The sequence below is a fragment of the Nipponia nippon genome, unplaced genomic scaffold (genome assembly GCF_047370975.1).
Source record: "Nipponia nippon isolate SJK-2023a ecotype South Korea unplaced genomic scaffold, ASM4737097v1 scaffold_14, whole genome shotgun sequence".
In the NCBI taxonomy this organism is placed as follows: Eukaryota; Metazoa; Chordata; class Aves; order Pelecaniformes; family Threskiornithidae; genus Nipponia; species Nipponia nippon.
The window spans coordinates 1864862-1884238 of record NW_028262330.1 but is presented as its reverse complement, the minus strand read 5'-3'; the positions used below and the strand labels follow the sequence as shown (position 1 = coordinate 1884238).

The 19377-nt window shown below is 49.9% G+C and overlaps 2 protein-coding genes across 12 annotated transcripts in view; one reads left to right on the top strand and one right to left on the bottom strand.

Moving 5' to 3' along the window:
- The window catches only part of MYO15B (myosin XVB), a 46856-nt gene extending 39103 nt beyond the window's left edge, over positions 1-7753 (top strand). The window contains 13 exon segments of the mRNA XM_087751225.1: positions 105-177; positions 559-635; positions 1022-1098; positions 1666-1796; positions 2423-2517; positions 2816-2893; positions 3207-3315; positions 3672-3820; positions 4203-4330; positions 5310-5443; positions 5927-6060; positions 6503-6643; positions 6913-7753. Of these exon segments, the coding sequence (XP_087607351.1) occupies positions 105-177; positions 559-635; positions 1022-1098; positions 1666-1796; positions 2423-2517; positions 2816-2893; positions 3207-3315; positions 3672-3820; positions 4203-4330; positions 5310-5443; positions 5927-6060; positions 6503-6643; positions 6913-6972 (1386 nt within the window). The 3' untranslated portion in view covers positions 6973-7753.
- Positions 7754-8831: 1078 nt separating this feature from the next.
- Positions 8832-19377, bottom strand: part of RECQL5 (RecQ like helicase 5) — a 39199-nt gene continuing 28653 nt past the window's right edge. For 4 of the 11 annotated variants that reach the window (XM_087751014.1, XM_087751015.1, XM_087751013.1 and 1 more), the window contains 12 exons: positions 17721-17948; positions 16123-16222; positions 15593-15629; positions 14752-14810; positions 14528-14604; positions 13952-14045; positions 13341-13481; positions 12215-12888; positions 11928-12006; positions 10767-11018; positions 10185-10257; positions 8832-10083 (listed from right to left, as the gene is read on the bottom strand). In XM_087751014.1, coding sequence (XP_087607140.1) covers positions 9962-10083; positions 10185-10257; positions 10767-11018; positions 11928-12006; positions 12215-12888; positions 13341-13481; positions 13952-14045; positions 14528-14604; positions 14752-14810; positions 15593-15629; positions 16123-16222; positions 17721-17948 — 1936 coding nt within the window. In that variant the 3' untranslated portion in view covers positions 8832-9961. Of the gene's footprint in view, positions 10084-10184; positions 11019-11927; positions 12007-12214; positions 12889-13340; positions 13482-13951; positions 14046-14527; positions 14605-14751; positions 14811-15592; positions 15630-16122; positions 16223-17720; positions 17949-19377 lie in introns of those variants that run through there. The other 7 variants (XM_087751017.1, XM_087751016.1, XM_087751018.1 and 4 more) reach the window with 7 other exon arrangements.

Genomic DNA, 19377 nt, shown 5'->3' with positions numbered 1-19377 from the left:
AGTGCTGCCTGCAAGATACTGGGAGCTTGTGTTTTTTGTGAAGCCTGCAGCACAGCTCTCTGGGATCTGCCTCCCCACCTTACCCTTGTATTCTGGCCCTGCAGGTCCCAATCCAGGAGTCTTTGCTCTACTACTCCGACAGTGAGCTGAATGAGCTTGCTACAAAGAACTTCAAGAGTAAGTGCCTACCTAGGACACCACACTGCAGAGGCTGGAGCAGGGGGGAGTGGGACGGCCTCGGTGGCCACACATAGGCATCATGGGCCCCAGAGTGAGGAATGAAAACTCAGAGAGGAGGGCCTCTCCTAAGGCACTTCTGCAGTTAATAACTACCCATGTCCTTGCTGAAAGTGTCCAGCAAAACGCACTTTGCCTGGAGTGCAAAGTATCCAAGAACACACACTGCCTGGGCTGATGTCCCAACCAATACACACATCCAATGCAAGCCTAGTAAGAGCCCGGGGAGCAGAAAAGCTTTCAGGACATGTTCTAGTCTACTGCCTGCCCTATGGCAGGATCACCTCCGCTTAGACCTAAATGCTAGCCTTTGCATTGCAGCTGTGATGCGACTCATGGGAGATCAATCAAAACTCAAGAACCAGAATGAGGTTGAGTGCATCTATGAAATCCTTCAGGTTTGTGACCTTCTCCTGGGCAAGGCGCTGAAGCACCAATGGGAATGAAGGTCCAAGACCTTGTGGGGAAAGGAAAGAGCAGGGAGAGCTGTAATGCAACTTCCTATGGAAGAAAAGGAGCTGAAACACAGAGGCTGACAAAAAAACATCGAGGGGAGGGGTTGTATGTAAATGGTTTCCCTAGCCATCACTGTCTGGATGAGAGCACAACCTGTCTCTCCTCCTTTGGGCCTAGATAGCACTAGAGACCAGAGGCTGCAAAGCCTAAGCTTTAAGCCACGTTGGCAGAGCTCTGGAACTGGGAGAGGAATGGCACACAGCTGACCTGGGGCCTCTCTGATGCTCTCATCCCCTCTCTGATGTTGTCTTCTCCTCTCTGAATGCAGCTGTGCAAGGAGAAGGAAAATTTGCATGATGAGGTCTACTGCCAGGTCATCAAACAGGTCACCCTCAACCCTAACCAGTGAGTACCAGCACTGTCAGCTCCTGTGCGTGCACAGCTGGAGGGGAACCGTCGGCATGGCTGCACAGACAGCAGGGCCAGGGGAGAGGCTGCCCCCTAATGATGTACTGGCCCCAGTTGCTCAGTTGCTGGGGCTTTTGCTGAGCACTCGGGAAATTTAGCCGGTTGTTGGGTTTGCTTTTTTGCTTCAGTGGATGTTTGTCCTTCTGTCTCTGGCTGCTGATATATCTGGGCACTGATAAACGTTCCTGGTAGCGGTGCTGCTCAGAGCCCTGATTTCCTCTTCACAGGCCTGGGGAACTGGTACAATAGTTAGGACTGGCTTGACCCCACACTGCCCTGCAATACGGCAGCAGTGGCATCAGAGGGGCCTTGATTTTTCCCTTTGTTTGCTGTTTGAATAACTGAGTCAATCCCTTCCTCAGCATAAGAAACCTCTGACCAAGGGCTGCCACTTCATTTTCTGCCACCTGCCATAGGTGTTCAGAAGGGCAGAGGCTCGCTTTGAGCTGCTTGGAGCAGGTATTGTCTTGTTCCAAGGTGCCCACAGTTCTTTCTGTCCTGCAGGGAGAGTGTGCTGCGTGGTTGGTTGCTCCTCAACCTGCTAACTGGGTACTTCCTCCCTTCTAAAGTTCTGATGCCCTATGCCACCAAGTTCCTGCAGCTAGCCAGCAGTGATCCATCTAGCACCCACCACGGTATGACTGTTTCTGTGTCCTGTAAAATAAACAGCTGCCCCCTTGTTACCAAGGCCCAGTGGTCAAGGAAAGAAGACAGGATCCAGGTGGGGACATGGTCCAATGGGAAAACCTCCCTTATCCTGTTAGGCAGGAGACATGAGTGGGGTACTGAGGGAGCTGAGTCTGCAGGCAAGAGTCTGCTTTGTATCTCTAGTCTTTCTGTTTGCAGAGGTCATTTCCCATCGCATCTTCACTCAGGCAAGGTGGAATTGTGTCTCTGAGGCTTGGCTTAGCCCTGTGGCTTAGGCCCAGTTTGACAGCTAGACCTGGGGGAAAAGGCACGCTGCAGTCTTCCAGAGTCATCAGCTGTGAGGTATTTGGGTTGGAATCCTGCCAGAGAAGAGGGTTCTAGTTCTCCCATCCTGTCGTTCCTCTGTATTCCTGTTGCCCCGGGCACTGTCTGGGGCTGCCCCCTCATGATTTCGATGTGTCCAGGCACAGTGGGAGATGAGGTCAAGTCTCCTTCCTTTCCTAGCACCGGCCCTGGGTTAAATTCAACACAGCCAGGATGACCCAACACCACAGGAGACAACGCCAAGTCCTCTGTTTGGCTCAGTACATGAAGCTTTTTCCTTTTCCTGCAGATATAGCCAAGATCTGTCAGAGCAACCTGCGGAAAAATTTCATGTACGGGGGCCGTCGCCACCTTCCTTTCCCTGTGGAGCTGGAGGCATTGCTGGTATTGAGGGGCAGAGAAGTGGGGATGCTGGGAAGAGAGGGAGGGCAGAGGCTTGCCGGGAGGTGCCACGTGCGGTGTTGCAGGGGTGGTTAGTGTTCCAAGCGAGGAAATGAGGCGTATGTCTGCGAGGGGATTGGGAAGTGCAGTGTCATGGAGTAGACAGGGATAGGGGCAGGGAAGAGGCAGGTACTACAGGCAAGTAGTGGAACATAGAGGTGAGGACAAAGGAAGAGGGAGGAAGAATTGTGGGGCTGATGGGATCCTGCATGTCTTGGTGCCTAAAGACTGTTCTTTGCAGAAGGGGCATGGTGCCCGCCGGCTAGTGATACTGATGCCTGGAGGCGTGGAATACCTCACCAGAATCAAGACATTCACTGTGAGTTTTCTGCTCTGAGTTTCTTCATTGATCTGGACTCTGAGCCGCACCAGGGAACTCCCTTATCTGTCAAAACCTTGGGCTTGGCCTGTGCTTCCCGTAGTGCTGTGACAGTTTCCCACTCGCTTCCTAGGAGTCCCTGTAGCAGCATATCTCTGCAGGGCCTGTACAATGCTGGGATGCCTCGCCCAGCTTGCTGCTCTGTGCAGTAGCCAGAGCCACACTGCTGCCTTCTAATGAGCCCAGCATGCCTAACTGCTCTGCTTTGGGCTTGCCTGGCCATGGTGCTTATTTGCTTCTTTCCTCGCTTCAGGTGGCCAAGGAGGTCTTGCAGGAGATCTGTGAGCAGATGGGGGCAGGCGAACAGGAAGAGATGCAGGAATTTGTTCTCTTTGCCATCAGGAGCGACAGCAATAATCTCGGCAAGTAGAGACTAGCGTCTAGATTCTTTCTTAAAGCAGTTTCTCCAACAGGGAGTACCATGGCTACCATTTTGAATAGTTCTCCCACCCTTGCTGGCTCTGGGGAGGTTCCTCTTCAGCAGTTTCCCTCTGTTACTAGGGTTAAGGATTGTACCTTCTCAGGGGCTGAGTTGCTTGTTCCTGAAAGAGATGTGCGTCTCTGTGTGGGTCCGTGTCCCTTTGGAATGGCTGATGCTGGGAGTCATAAGGGCAGGGGGGAACAGAAGTGTGCAGGAAGGCTCCTGTCCCGGGCCACGGAGCTCAGCCCACTGTCTCAGCACCAAGAGTGATGACCTTCTCTCTGCGTAAACATGCAGATAAAATGGTGAGGCCGATAAGACCGGAGGAGTATCTTCATGATTATCTGCTGGAGGACAAGTTGGTCACTGTGACTTTACGCAGGCTCATCTGGAGGACACCTCTGCACTTTGAGAACAAAATTTATACTGATGTTCATTACGGACAGGTAAGCAACAAGGGCGGTGTGCGCACCAGGAACCTCCCTAGCAGGGGCAGAGTTAGCGTACAGGCCAGTGGGAATGTCCCAAGGGGGCTTTGGCTGATCGGCTTTGTATGCTGCTTCTGGGAACGACTAATAACTGAAGCTATGGGTGCAAGGAAGGCGGTGTGCCTGTAGCCCTAGTCTGAGCTGTTCTGTTCCAGACATGGGTTGTGCAGTTCTGCGTGCTCTTCCCGAGCCCAGAAAGCCTTTGCTTTTGTGTTACTGGCTTGAGCTGGATGAGTTATCAGCAAGGCAGGACAGGGGTCTCTGCAGCCAGGCGCTGCCCAGGCCTGCACATACCTTCTGCGAGGTTTAACAAAGGCCTTTCTGCTGCACTGTTCCTCAGATGCGGTGGGATTACCTGAACGGGAGGATACTGTTAGGCCATAGCAAAGAAATGGAGGTGCAGGTGGGCATTTTGGCAATGCTCCAGCACTGGGCCAAAACAGAGCAGCAGAGCGCTGCTCCCTCCAGGTATGTGTGTCTCGCGGCGCGTCTCTGTCTCTAATGGCTGTTGGCACCACAGGGGTCAGGGGTAGGTGCCTGAAAGTACTCTCTGGATAATTAAGGAATGGACAGTTCTGGTGAATGTAAGCTACTAATTAATGTCACTTAGTGACTGACTCCTGCCCGTAATCAAGAAAGTTTACCTCCTGTTCACACTTAATGCTGTCTGTCTCTGATCCACATTTCCTTTTGTGACTCCTCCTGAGCTGAGGGTCATGAGGGTGCCATGCATGTTTCTTTTGACTGCCATGTGTTTGTAATACCAAGAACAAAGTTGGGATGAATGCTCCTTTGTTCTTTCTCACAAGTGCCAGAGTTTTCAACCCTGGGCACCTGAAGTCTGTAGTGAGATGCCTAATGGGAATGCAAATGTCCCTGGGTACTGGAAAGCTTCTGTCCTGCAGCCCCAAGCTGTATTTTCACACTCCTTCCTTCCTGTATCCTTATGCACTTTGACTCAGAGTGGAGGTAATGTCTCCATCAGATCCCCTTACACCACCAGCAGCAGGGGGTAATGGCATAATCCCGCTGGGCATGGGGAACTCTGCTCTCTGTATGCTTTGGAGGCACAGGGGCAAGGCAGAGTAAGGTGGTTTTCAGCTGAGACTGCTGTGAAAGAAATACCCTGTGGCTTCACTGCCATGCTACAGTCCTAGCTGGAAGAGCTCCTGTTGTCTCCAGAAAGGGGGGATTTCTCCCAGTGCACTAGTCAGCAGTGCACAGCCGCCTTCTCTGTGGAAAACGGTGGTCTCACTGTCTCCGGGGTTTCCTTCCACATTATCCAATTCAGACACGACCTGTTGTGCTCTTCCCCTCTGCCTCCACCCTTGCCCCCAGCCATGCAACTGAAAATTGTTGCCAGATCCCCTCCTCCCTCTTAAACCCCCTGGATGATCTTTCGATTTTAGCTGGGCAGGGGTGAATTAGTATCTGCTTGTTGGCACAGGGAAGAGCTGAAGGAGTACACGCCAAAGGCCCTGCAGTCCTCCATCAGCCCCCAGGCTCTGCAGAACCATGTTGGCATGCTGCTGAGAACCAGGCAGCCCCTCCAGCCAGTGGATGCAAAAATCCAGTTCATAGGTGAGGAGACGTCCAGATCTGCTTGAGTTGTCTATCGTGAGCATGATGGAAGCTGCTCTGAACGCGCTTTTGGGACAGTTCATGAGGTTGGCGAGGATCCTTGGAGCCGGGAATGGGCCATGACATGTCACTCCCCGACAGCCTCCCCCTGCAGACTGGCACTCGTTCCCAAATACGGTGATCACAGTAGAAGTCCCACCTCTTTTGCAGAAGTCTGCAGCAGATTTTCAGAGCTCTGTACAAGTTGTGTTTTAATTGATATTCTGGCTGCACATCTCTTTTCTGGTCAGAAAAGAACAGGACATCTATTCAGGTTGCTGAGAATTGAGTATCAGCAGCCTGGGAGGGAGGGAGAAGTTGTCAATCTCACTTTTTAATGTAGAAAAGCTTGGGAACACCTGCAGCTTTTGGCCACCTTAGGCTGGTGCAGTAGATCGCTGGCTGGAAGCTGCTGCCTGAAAGTCACCTTTTGCTTTCTTACAGAGCACATGATGAAATTGCCTTTCTTTGGCTACAACACCTACTTTGTCGAGAGAGTCAGCGATGACACAATCTGTGTGCCCTGTTTCTTTGGCGTGAATAAAGAAGAGATCATTGTGGTGGATGGCACCACGCTGGTATGCCAGACAATTCCTCCCTAGAGGCCAGAGCCCTGATGTCTGTCGGATGTTAACTTTGACTTTTAGAAGAACTTGTGGAGGAAGAGACTATATTTACCTGCATCATAGCCACTCTTACAACAGCCCTAGCCCAAAGCAAGTGACAGGAGTAGGACAGTGCTGCTATGTGTTCTTTTCTAAGTCCAGTGATCAGGCTAACGAGCATGGTCCACAGTAAAACAGTGTCGGTCACATTCCTGTTTGTCCCAGTCTTGCAGGAGCTCTAGGGGCGTGCTGGCAGCGGGAGCTTGCCCTGAGTTCTGTACACACTGCCCTGTGTCCCAGTCCTTGTCTCAGCTTTATATAAGCTCTTGAGGTGAATCCTCCTTGGTGAGAATCAGATGGTTTTATTTGTCAGGACTGCACCAGAGAGTGTTTTGTGGCTTTTCTCCTCACACAGGCGGTCTCCTGCGTCATTCCACTGAAAGAGCTGCAGAAGATGCGAACCCTGCGGCCTAACTCTGACGGCGGGCTTCCCGGCATAGAGCTGAGCTATGGCTCACCTGCCAGCCCCAAGTCTATGTGGCTTGAACTGTCACAGGTGAGATCAGCCTGGACCTGCAGCTTCCTCCTGGCAATTCAGGAACTGCCCTCCGCTGCCCGGCTGAGCCTCTGCTAAGAGCCAGCACTATTGCTCTCTTCTGTCCCAGCGGTGGATGGGGCACTGCATTTCCCAGGCCCCAAATTGCAGCTTTGTCCCAGCACCCACCTCATATTTAATTATGGAAAGTGATTTATGGGAATATTTAATTATGAGAAGCAGCCATTTCTGGGGCAGAGAATGACTGCTAATGATTTGTGTTTTGACAGGCTAAAGAAATGTATCACACGATTGTTGCCATCCTGAATAAAACAGAGCTGCACCACTAAAGCCTAAAAGAGGAGGAGAACAACCAAGCAGAACAGCACCATTTTCCTTTCTTTGAGCTTGTTCAGTGCCCCTGCCCTGTCTTCTGGAGAGGTCTCTTCCAAAAGACACCCATGACCTCAGACAGCTGCTTTCCAGGACTGCCACCACAGTGTGCGTTGATGGACTGGACCATACCATCACCCCTGTGACCTGCCATTCAGCCCCCAAGTACTCGTCCTTGAAGCGAAGCATGCACTGGCTAAACAAACCACAGGACCCCCTTGCCACACCATTGCTTTTTCATCGCCGGTTCCAACACAGAGCAGCTGAACAGATGCAAGCAATTGCCTTAAGCTATGCAGTGGGGGACTGTTCTTTTCTTTTCTGAATTAATTAACATGAGCAAAGACTGAGGCTGGCTAGAGATTTGTGCATCACAACACAAAGCTGAGGCTATGAAACGACTGCGCTGGCTACCGGTGTTTTCCACAGGCCAGCTTTTTCTCTGTATTGATATGCAAGAGGCCCTGTAGCAGGATTTGTGAAGCGGGAGCTCGTAGAAAGCATCTTAATTGCAAAGCAGATCAGTGTTAATACGCAATTAACACATATGCTGGGGCACAGATTGAGCTGCAATGGTAAGAAAGTTTATTGTTAGTTAATTTCTTACTGACATAATTATACGCATATGTTTCCCTCTACTATAAAGAAGTCAGTCATGTCCATGCAGCTGTCATACTTAAATGGTGGCTCCATGCCCATGGAGAAGGCGTATTCAAATGGCACTTGTATTGCAGTAGAGTGTCCTGGGTTGTACAAAAATGCTTAATTTATTTTTATTGCTACAGCTGAAAAGTATCTGCACTTTAGGAGATTGCAATAAAATAATCACAGAGAGATTTTTGCAGCTACGATGTGACAGACACTCGTTTACGTCTAACATGGGAAGATTGACCTGCAGGTAAGTGGCAAAACCTGAGGAAAAGGTTGTCGCTGTTGGCTGGGAATGGGATAGATCTGCACGTGGTGCACAGCTAGCTTCTTGCTGGTGAGCTGATGCCAGCAGTAACTGCAGCATCGTCCCTGTCAGGAGCTTCCCTTCGAGTGCTGCTTGCTGTGGCCTGTGAGGTCTTGGCTGAGGGATGTTCCCCCCTCCTCCTGCAGCACTGCTACTGCAAGGCTAGGTAAGCACCGCAGCCACATGAAAGAAAGGAATAGAGAAGATCTCTGAAGATTAACTTATCCTTACTCCCCTTCTCTTTCTCTGAGCTTTTGCTGCCTTATACAGAAGCACAACTCATCAGGTTAGAAGTTTCCCACACTGCGATAAAGCACTTTGTCACACAACCCCATGCCTTAACCACCCCTTCCCGGACCCCCGGCTTAGGCGACAAACAAAGCATTTCTGAGCAGTTCACCCAGGCAGCAGCTGACCTCTATAAGCACTGAGCTCTGGAGAGACAGTAACCCCACTTAAGTGGCTGATGAACCAGGATTTTTAATGGGAAGGTAAAATAGAAGCCAGCAGGCAACAGGTGAGATGTACTTCTGTTGTGCGAGAGGCTCCTTGTGAAGCCCTTTGTCCTCCAGCGAGCAGAGCAAGCTGAAAATGAAAGTGACTTCTGAGTTACGCATTTCCAGGTTCTGCTTCTGGTTCTAAGTGGAGAAGGCAGCTAGACTCATAGCTGCAGCTGTAAGGGGCTGGAGGTGGCTGCTGGCGCGTTTCCCATCCACCCCATCCCAGGCTTGCCTTCATTAGCTGTCTGTTCAGACAAGAAATGAGCTTTCATGTCTATGTTCACAGTGATGGAGTTTTAACGTATCTTAGACCAGTCTGTATGATTAATTGGTAAGAAAAAGCTTTCAAGAAGAGTCCACAGCAGCTATAACATTGTTTTATTGTCAGTTCCGCACATACCTTTCAGTACATTTAAAAAAAAATACATCTGCTGAGTACAGTGATCCAAAAGCCTGTTTGATGGCCTCCCAGGCTGCAGGTTCCTCTAGCAGCACCAGTGCCTGAGGCCACCAGCCTCTACAGGCATGGAACAAAGGCAGAGCCCAACAAAAACCCAACAGCAAGGACTTGTGCCAGGGAATCAGGTTATTTCAAGCCCACTGACACCCTAAGGTTCAGGTCCTTACATAAATATAGCAGCAGGGGCACCCCAGTGTCAGTCTGCGGGCCACGGCAGTACCGTAACCAGTCATAACAGCAGCATTGCCCTCTGTACTGCAGACTGCGGGTGAGGCACAGGGAGCAAATATGGCTTTAGGGGTTACAAGCAAGTGCTGGAAAAGTGTTGGCAGCCTTGGTGCCACTATTGGAGAGGTTAATACTGAAAGAGCATCGCTGCTTAAGTTAAAGGGCAGGCAGAACTAGACAAAGTTAAAAAAAAAAAGTTCAGATTAAAAGAAAAAGAATCCGAGTTTCTCCACCTTCAGAAAGTAGGCATTGCCTGCATGGTGAAAACAAAACGCTCCCCTCCTGCCCTTCAAGGGGAAACATTCAACCGTCAAGTTCGTCACTGGCAGCCCTGAGCAAAGCAAGTGAACTCGTAGCGTAAGGCTTCTATTGGCAACACTGAAATAAGAACTGAGAGATGGGGGAGCGAGGGGAGGAGCCGGCTAGGAAGCAAGGTGCCATCCCAAAGCAGAGTCCCAGCTGGAAAGTCTGAGCCCTTCCCAGACTGCTGCAGGGAGTAGAGGTTGGAGACGCTGCACAACACCTGAGGCAGCAGCCCCAAACCTGCCCAGCAGATGCAGACTTCGCACCTCTTGGCAAGAGGTGGTAGAGGGCCTCAGCGCCCAGTTATTGGAGAAATGCTCCCCAAGTTCACAAAACCTGGTTTCCTGGAAGTGCGTGTCACTAAGGACAGAAGTGAGCAAAAAATGCAGTGGGAAAGGAAAGCTCACTTCTGCAGTTTCATGAAACCCTCCGCGTCTGAGTTCTTCAAGGTCCCCTGCTCCTGCTGCTGGAGGAAGGACGACGCCAACGTGATGCAAGGATCAGCTCTCTGAGCTCTGCAGCTCCTGCCAGTCTGTCTCACTCTCGCACCTGACCCTTGCTTTGAAAAACTCCTTGATGAGTCTCTGCGCTTCCTCCTTCACTGCAAGAGAGGAAGCACCACCTTTGAGAGGATACTTAAGACATCTGCTCCCTCTAAAGTCATCAATCCATTGAGCAGCAAAAGAACCCAAGGTTCTGTGCTCTCCCCAGCTGCCAACTCACCAGTCTTGCGGGCAGGGTTCTGCTCTTCAGTCAGTAAGTGAGACAGGTGCCGAGCAAAGCCCTTGAACAGATCCTGCAGAATCGGGGACGAGAAAGAGCAGAAAGCAGACATTGGTTACCACACCAGACTGTTCCCACGTTTGTCTTGCCCTTAGCAGAGGCTGGCTCTAGCACAAACCATTCATAGGTTGAGACTACAGGCGTGCTGCCAACCTGCAAACACACCTGCCCCTGCCGTGCGGAGACACACACGCACGCTGCCTTGCGGAATGCATCAAGTGACCTACACCAGAAGTGTTGCCACTCCACAGGTGGGAGTTCTGAAAAACTTGCCAGAGTTTAGTGTGAAAACATGAACAATCACAAAGCAGCATGGAACCAACGTGATACCACTCTAGCTCACACACAAACCCTTTCTTGGGAGAGGTGAGTTGCTGCACCTAGAGTCACTAAACAGCACATACCAAGATGTGACTTGGAAATGAAATGTGGTATCCAGCTCATCTTCCCCTCCTCAGAGCCCCAGCTCACTAGGGAGATGCAGTCTCCTCCTGCTAGAGAGGGTCTTGAGCTGTGCCCTACCTTGGAAGCAAATTTGCCACCCTTGTAGAATGGGGTCAGATATTTGACAACGATGTCTGCTGTTTCTTTGAGGGAGACGCCTTTGGTCATTGGCTGTACGGTCTTGCTGGTTCCTTCTTTATCACACTGTGATAAGTTTGGATCAAAAGTCACCTTCTTCTTTGTTGGACCAACGCTTTTGCATTCTGGCTGGGACAGAATAGAAGATTTTGCCACTGTCCGTAGCCGCTTTGTTGCAGGGCTTTCCAGATCCTGGAGATGGGACAGAAGAAAACCAAACCCATCGTTAATTCCCGTGGCAGCATTACACTTCCAAGCAGCCACTACCTTCTGAAAACATGAATTTCTGCAGCATCCTGCAGGCTCTCCCTACAGTGACTACCATGCAGCAATCTATGTACGTAACCCATTTTGCTGTACAGACATAAGGCGCTTTTCCACACAAAGGGACTTGAAGAAAAACCCTTTAAGACTACCACATTTAGAATTACCCTATGCTCTTATTAGGGCAGCTAACTGCTAGACCCTGTCCTATGCAGGAAAAACTGACAGGAAAAGATTTCCCAGGATGTCTGCTGAGAACACACCCCTCAGGAAGAATCAGCCACTCCAGGAGTGCCACACTCCTCCTCAATTTGAATGAGCAAGGAGAAAACGGCACTGGCCAGCAGAGACAGCCACCGGGCAGCCTCAGGTGCCAAAAGCAGAACCAGAGGCTGAACGGCAAGAAAGGCTGTGAGCACGGTTCGCTTCCGAGCGGTCCTGTGTGCCATTGGCCTGTGGTTGTTCCCGTGACTTGGGAGAGCAGCTTAATTATAGTTAGTTACAGATCTAGAGGGGGTGGAGAGACTCATTCCGGGCAAGTCACCAGCAAGGGAGCAGTCACGTGTGCTGCAGAGAAGAGGAAACAAAGCAGAGTGGAGGGGACGCTTTCCACTGCAGTCCGAGCTGCTGGCACTGGCCCAAGCGGGCGGCGGGGGGACACCAGGAGCGCAATGCAACCACGGGTCTCCTCTCTGCTGCAATCGCAGCTGGGCCCTCCCCAGATAAATAACACTATCAATCAGGTGAGTTCAGATCAGGAGCACCACTCCCAGAAAGAAACTTGGCACAAGACGAGCAGAAGAAATAGAGGAAACAAGCAGCCGTTAAAAGTCTTACCTCATCTGATCCTGGTCGCTTCCCACACTCACCTTCCCCAACAACAGTTAGCTCAGTTTCTGCGACATTTTCAGCAACCCTAGTGGGAAGAGTGGAGAGAAGGCCGATTTTAATCATTCCACAGTGAAGATATCACTGCCACCACTGTCAGTGGCCACAAGACTCCCCACGGTAAAGCAAGAGTCTCCCTCGCCAGCCTAGAGATCTACTACAGATCCCAGTTTCCAGGACAAGGCTGGTGTGGCTCTGCAGCTCGTTAACAGGGAGCACAGAGGTAAAGATTTTACCTGGATTTTACAGCAATTTCTTCCTGAAGGAGTTCAGATTCAGCAGCCTGCTGGGTCTTCAAATCCTCCTCTCTCTCAGTCAGTGTTACTGCTGTCTCTCCCAGCTCCTCATTCTCTGCCTGGGACTGTCCAGTCACATCTTCTCCAGAGACATCTTTGTTTTCCTGAGGTATTGATTTCTCTTGACACATGCTTTGAGAAGAAACCTGAGGTAGTGTGCTTGCAGAATAGCCATCTTCCTTTGCTGAGCTGCAACTTTTGGCTTTAGACCCACCTTTGGGGAGGGAGAAGAATTTGGAAATGTCCTGTGATTCTTTTTTGGCCGCTTCTGCGAGCATTTGCTGCTTCTTGCTAGGTTTGGACTTCTTAGTAGGGCTATTGCAAAGGGCAGCTTTTGCGTCTGGACTGGGTTGCTGTCCCCTCTTTTCAGGAAGGAGTACTTCTACCCCAGCACTCTCACACAGTGCTTTGGTTGCTATTTCTTTCTTCTGGAGAACAGGGTTTCTGGTGTCCAGTTCCAGACCGCAGTTGCTGTTGTCTTGCCCGTTTGGACAATCTAATTCTTTTTTGACAGGCTTTGCATCGCTCTCCTCCTGGACCTTCAGCAGTTCTGAAGCTGTCTGGAACAAGCTGGATTTCTTTGGAAATCCTGCTCCCACGCGCTTGGGTTTGAACTAGGGAGAAAGGAAGAAGTTTTGGGTATGAGAGCATTAAGGAAGCTCTGCGTGCAGAACCCTGAAAGGAGCGAAGTTTCTGTAAACAATACACCAGTGCACACAGCCGCAAGCTGGGGAAGGCCCTAAAACCAACTCATCAACATAACCATCAACTGAGACATCAGGGACATGGATTAGGTTAAAGGCACGGGCCCGCAGTGAGGAAATGGATAGCGCCCTTGGTTAGAGCAAGGCGAGAAAAACGTATTTGACGTATGGCCTGCACATAGATTATAGTCACTAATAGGAACCAGCATGACCAGCTGATCTCACTCCAAAACCAAAGGACAGACAGGGAAAGCAATTCCAGTAGAAATATACAGCTATGGCCACACAAAGGACCTGAACTAAAATAAAAAAGCAGATAGATAGCCAAAGCACACCATTCCCTCCTTGTCTGTCCCACTCACCGAGTACACCTGGGATGCGGGGAGGACGTCCTCTTCTGCTGCAGACCCAGATTTTGTTTCTAAGCTGCTCTTGCCACCAGTTCCGGACCCAAAGACTGAGAACAGCTCTCCCTGTTTTGAGGCTTTGTTGATTTCTGCTACCTGAAAAGAGAACAGAAATGTTCTCTAACGGCCAGAATTCTTTATGCATTCCTGCCTCTGTACACCCTAAAAGCCATAGTGGCAAAACATGTCTCCCCTGGAGAGACACCTATCTCGAGAACAGGAACATCTTCAAAGAGACTTATTGCAACCAGCTAACCTAAACCACGGCTCCTCTATTGTCAGCGACGGCCTGAGGAACTCCCCGTTCCCTCGGTTGCTAGCCCTAGAGGATATTTGGATAACCTTGCACTGGTATGCAGGTTTCGAAAGCCTGCAAAGCCAACAAAGATGTGAAACCAGCGTGATTCTGGGCCCTCCTAGAAACAAAACCAAGAAGAAAGATTTGGAAGATATCCAAGGCAAAGCAGAGCTGCTCCTTCATCTTTCCCACACAAACTCTACCCTATCTCCCCTTGAGCTGAGGCCACAGCACATCCAAGGGAACAGCAGCAGACGTATGGCCCTACCTTCTTTAGCACAGTTGCCTTGTATGAGTTTGCCATTTTACTGGTTCGGAAAGCTTCGTACTCCAGCTCCACAGCACAGGCCTGAGGGTCTGACCTGTAACACAGGCTGGGGTGATTTCTGGCAGCACACACTTCTATAGCAGCAAAGGGAACACGAATGTTTAAGCGTTTCCCAAGAAAGTACAACATTCACTCCCTCCGACGCAAGAATAAGCGATAACTTCCAATTAAGTCCTAAGGGATGCAGCGGCGAATTGCTGGAGAACGGAAAGGGTGGTGAAAGCACTTTTCAATCCAAGTCCTCCAGTTGCTCAGTTTGAGAAGTACACGATCCCCATCTTGTGGGACAGGGAAGAATTGCGACTCCTAGGATCAAGCTGATTTGGCAGAATCAGACACAGGAATCCTCGTATCTGATCCTGAACATCAGCACAAGAAGGATGCTGTTAAGTGAAACTACATCCTTGGACCAAAAAACTTCAAAAGCTATTCCCTGAGAGTGGCTACGTTACTCAGGGAAGAGCAGGCCCTGTGTTAAGGTACTCAATATGCTACCCCTTTTCTCTCATCTCATACCCTTTTCCTCCTGCTGCTGGAACTTTTTGATTGGTGCTCAAAGCTTCTTCCAGCATCTTCAAGCAGTGTTCCCGTCCCTAGGAAACATGGGATACTCAGACATGCTCTACAGAAGCCACAGTGCCCCTCGGACTTCCATCCCTGAAGGAGTAAGAACAGGGCAGGCAGAATCTCTGTTGTTCTTTGCAAGTCCACAAGACTGAATGTTAACCAGCCCTTCTTACCTTCACCGTGAGCTTAGAGATCCTCCTGCTGAAGGCATCCTTCAAGGGGCAGTCTGCACCTACCACAGAAGAGGCATTTGGAAAAGGCGCCATAGCAGGGCTGGGGCTGATGGAGAACATCTCAGCTGGCACGGGGAGAGCGCCAGTCCAGTGCTGCTTGGCCTGCTCCTCCCTGCACAGTCACCCCAAGCACCGCTACAGGCACCCTTTCTACCCGGTGAAGCTACAATCTCCAAAGAGTAGGCAGAAGCAGAAGTGAGATTTTTCTCTCCAGCTGAGAACATCTACTTGACTAGTTTATGACTAACAGCTTTCCAAAACCTCCCCATCTCAGGAAACTCTTTTTCAAGGAATCCCAGCTCTTAAGAAACGCAACCCTTTTCTGCTCCCCGTAATACCAACCCAAAACAAAGAGGCTGCAAAGAGTAACATGAACTACCAGGTATTCTTTTACAATAGTGTAAGAACTGTGTTGCTAGACAGGGCCCCAGGTAGCACAGTTACAAACGGCAAGGTCTTTCAGCAGTTTCCTTAGGGCCCAATTGAATAACGCCGCATAACCACTGCAGAAACAGCCTACAAAGTCAGGCTAGACAGTGCTTCCCTTCTCTCTTGCTTATTTGGAAAAGCTGTTCAGAGAGAAGCATTCCATACCTTCACCCCAACCAAAGCTAAGCTCTGATCCACCTCCTCCAGCCAAGCTTTCACAGCCAAAAGCCTGACCTCTGTGCCGAGGGACTGATACCTCCAGTGCTGATGCTATATAAATTACACGCAGCTGCAAAATACAAGACTTCCTTCTCCCAAAGAAATCCCACTATAAATCAAAGAAGATATTTACTTGGAGGAACAAAATCTTCCTTTTCTGGTTCTTTGCCCTGGAAGAAAACAAAGATCAGTCAAACATTTCCATTCCTGCGACACACATGCACAAAAGACACAATTTATACCCCTGCTCCAGAGAAAATGAATGCTGAAGTTACAAAGGTACTGAAAAGGCACCGAAATGGGGGAAAGGAGACAAAGGATGAGAATCAAAGCGGAAAGTTCACCTTTGCTATGGGAATATGCAAGAGAAGCTGAATGGGGAAATCTGTTTTTACTAATACCAGAGGTGTTAAAGGCAACAGGATCCTCTTGATTAGCGCTGCAGAGAAATCAGTACATGAATGAGCTGCGTTCCTGCCTATTATGGGACTGACCCAGAATATGGAGAACACAGCAAAAGCAGAGGTACAAAAAGTAAAAACCAGAACGAGCAACAGCCAGATGCAATAATTTACTTTCCTTCAGGCCAGGAAGCCTTTATGCCTCTAAGACAAGCTCACAGCAGACAATCGGTGACTTTCTTACAGAGGGATACCAACTCACTTTGCGCAGACTCATCTGCCTTTTGTAGAAATTGTCCCACTCCCGTTTCCGACTCTCTTCATTGGCTTCCTCCCCATTCCCACTGCTTTCTTCATCATACCTGGACAAGGCAGGAAAACAAGAGGACCAAACATTCCTGTAGCTGCAGCATTAACTGGGGGACAGGCTTTGGAAAGCCTAGGTCATCCCCGTATTTACAGAAGATGATGTATTTCACATCCTTTCTGAACAAGTCGTAGCTTTAATTTCACTACCATCCCTCAACCTGGACAGTACTGACCATCCTCCAAAAATTCATGGGATTTGTTAATCCCATGACCTAGTCAGCAGTAGCATGAACTAGTAGCACATCATAACTAGTGCTCTGAGAACAGAGGGCTCCGTTTCAGAAGCTCTGCCAGCTTCTCCCACGGAGTTGAGGAGTCACTTGTGTCACGGACCCCATCTGTCAGCCGTTACTGCCCCGGGAGCAGGGATGGCAGAAAGGGCAACGCATCCGTTCCTCAGCCTCAGCTGCTCCCAGGCCGTTGTATTAAATGAAATCCCCATCACCAATGCACTGAAATGCAGCAGCTGATTCTCGCCAGATGTAGCCCAAGAGTTCACTGCCTTCCACAGCTGTCAAGGCCAAAACTTACAGGCACCACAAACCAGAGCTTTAAGGCTGTTGACTATTAAAACCTCCAAGGCAAAGCTACAACCAAGTCACAGAGAGGCTCAACAAATCAAGTGGCGAACTGTGTTGTACCACAGAATTGGTCCTGTCTTAGGTCCTGAGATCACACACAGGCCTAGGTCACAAGTACACCAGTTTCCTCTGACTCGGCTGGACTTGCCTGAAGTCCAAAGCTACCAGTCTCAAGCTGTTTAAGGTAAAGCAGAGGGCTAGGCCAGCCGACAGCGCTGCGCGCCCTGGCAGAGCGTCACCGGCAGCGCAGGCAGCGCAACTTGCATCCTGGCAGAGCTGCACAATCGCTGCAACTCGGCCAGAGAACAAGGAGGGAGAGAAGTTGTCATCTCCACGCTGCCAAGCTTTTTACAGAATTAATTATGTTTCCCACTGCACATCTTCCTTTTGCTGTCAGCCTGATAGGGAAACATGAAAATTTAGCAATCTGCAGAAGAAGCGGACGCTGGCACTCCACTGCATCCTCTGTGATGACTAAGTCCTGTCGGTGCCCCCCAGCCTGCTGGCCCACAGACAGCCACACGACATCAGGAACGAACTCTGGATCGTGTCATACTTTGCTGTCACGTTGGTCTCAATTTAAACATTTTTGATCCTCGTGACTGTGAACGGACTGAGCCCACTTACTGCTTTCATAAAACTCCAGGCTAGTTTCTTGAACCAGTTACATTCTGCAGGGCAATTCTTAGGTCACTCAAAACAGCTTTTGGCTCTCTGGGACATGAATGTGATCAAGGCTGCCAAAGTGTGTGGAAAATGAAATTCCAGCTCCTGCTGCCAGGAAGTTACAGGAAAATACCACCACACAGAAACATGTGCTGAAAATAGGAGTGGCTGGGCCTGCAGCTGGGAGATGCTCTCTTCTCTCTGATAGCTTCTATGAGCTGAGTTTGAGCCACCAAGTACAGACCTGCTAAAACCTCTGCAACCTCTCCGCCCGCCTTCGTACAGCTCTGGGTCATAGCCATCCCAGGAGGAACCCGCGGGCCCAATGCAGGTTTTGCTCCAGCTGTTGCTGCAGCGCTCCAGTGACTCCAGTTGCCGTTTCACTGCCGCTGGGTTCTTGCAGTAATCACAGCACTTGTTGCACGGCGGGGTGACATCGCCAAAGTACTTCGCTATGGCGGCATGGCGGCATCTAGGAAACAAAAGGGAAAATGATCTGGTAATTATTTTTCTTGACAAGAACTCCACCCTCCAAAGGCAACGTGTCTTCTGATAAGGACGTGAGTCTTTTTTTGCAGAGAATTCCTATTCCAGCAGGAATCACAGGGATTAAGCCCTGGAGCAGAACTGGGGTTCTGTTCCTGGCATCCTACTGAAGGTCTCCCTGCCTCCCCTTCCCCACATGTAAAACAATGGTGGTGTCAATCTCTCCTGCTAAATGCTTTCAGATTTTTGAGGTCTGCAAAAGGCAGAGTGGATGAAATACACAGTTATTAATTCTGCATCATTGGCCAAATACATTCCATGTCCAATCGGAACGTCTCTAGGGTAAATACGCAGAGAGGTCCTGCCGACCCCTGCGCCTCAGAGTTCAGAGTAGCTCTACATATTTCACACTGGAGAGCTGCTCATTTTGTTGTTCGTGGTTTGAAGGTGAACAAATCTGCATTTGAAGAAACAGGACTGTAAATTAAGCCACAGAAATAGAGTCCAGACTGCGGTCACCGGGGAGCACTGTTCAGATAACAGCGCCCGGGGCTCGACCCGCTAACACCCGCAGCCGAAGTCCGGGCAGAGTCCCGCATGCATGAACCCCAGGCCATTTGCTCACGCAGTATTGCACAACAAGCTCTACCAGCCTTAGCAAACCCGCCATGTGAAGATGATTAGATTCTTCCAGGAATCTTCAAAAGATTTCTGGCGGACATCAGTGCTTTTGGATACATAAAACACAGTTTGGTGACAGAGATGTGCTCATTAGCAACACCGTCAGGAAGACATTTCTCTTCTAGAACACTCCCTAACTTAAACCAGTGAAGACACTGGTATTGCTAGAGAAAGAAGAATCAGGCGGTTGCTTTTTTCTTCTTTTTCCTTTTTTTTAAGAAAGCAGGCAGAACTTAGAGAAGCCTTTGAAAACTTGGGTTTCACAGCAGAGGTGGCCAGTTGTCTCTTAATCAAAATGCTGACACCAGATACACAGAAACACTTACTTCATCAAGCATTTAGCGCTCAAATCCTGCAGCCAAGCGGCAACGAGAGTTATTTTAGAAGAGAATTATTTTACTGCAAGGGAGAACAAAGTGGAGATTTTTCTCCTCTATCGAGGAGTGCCCTAGCTGGCTTACCAACTTCATCTGCAAAAAGTGGGCCACAGAGGGGAAAAGTAAGGGAGCGAGTACTTCATTTATCCTTATTATAAACCCTTTAAGGCATGTCTGAACTTGCCAGAGATCTAACAAGTGCAGTTTGCTTCTTAACTTGCATGCGTGCGTGTGTCTGGGGGGAACACCGCTGCGTGTCTACCAAAGCATCGCAAACAAACCCTGCCAGGGCCTACAGCGGGAGCTGGCGCGCTCATTCCCACGGCCTGGGAGGTGAACTTCCCAAGCCGAAGGGCG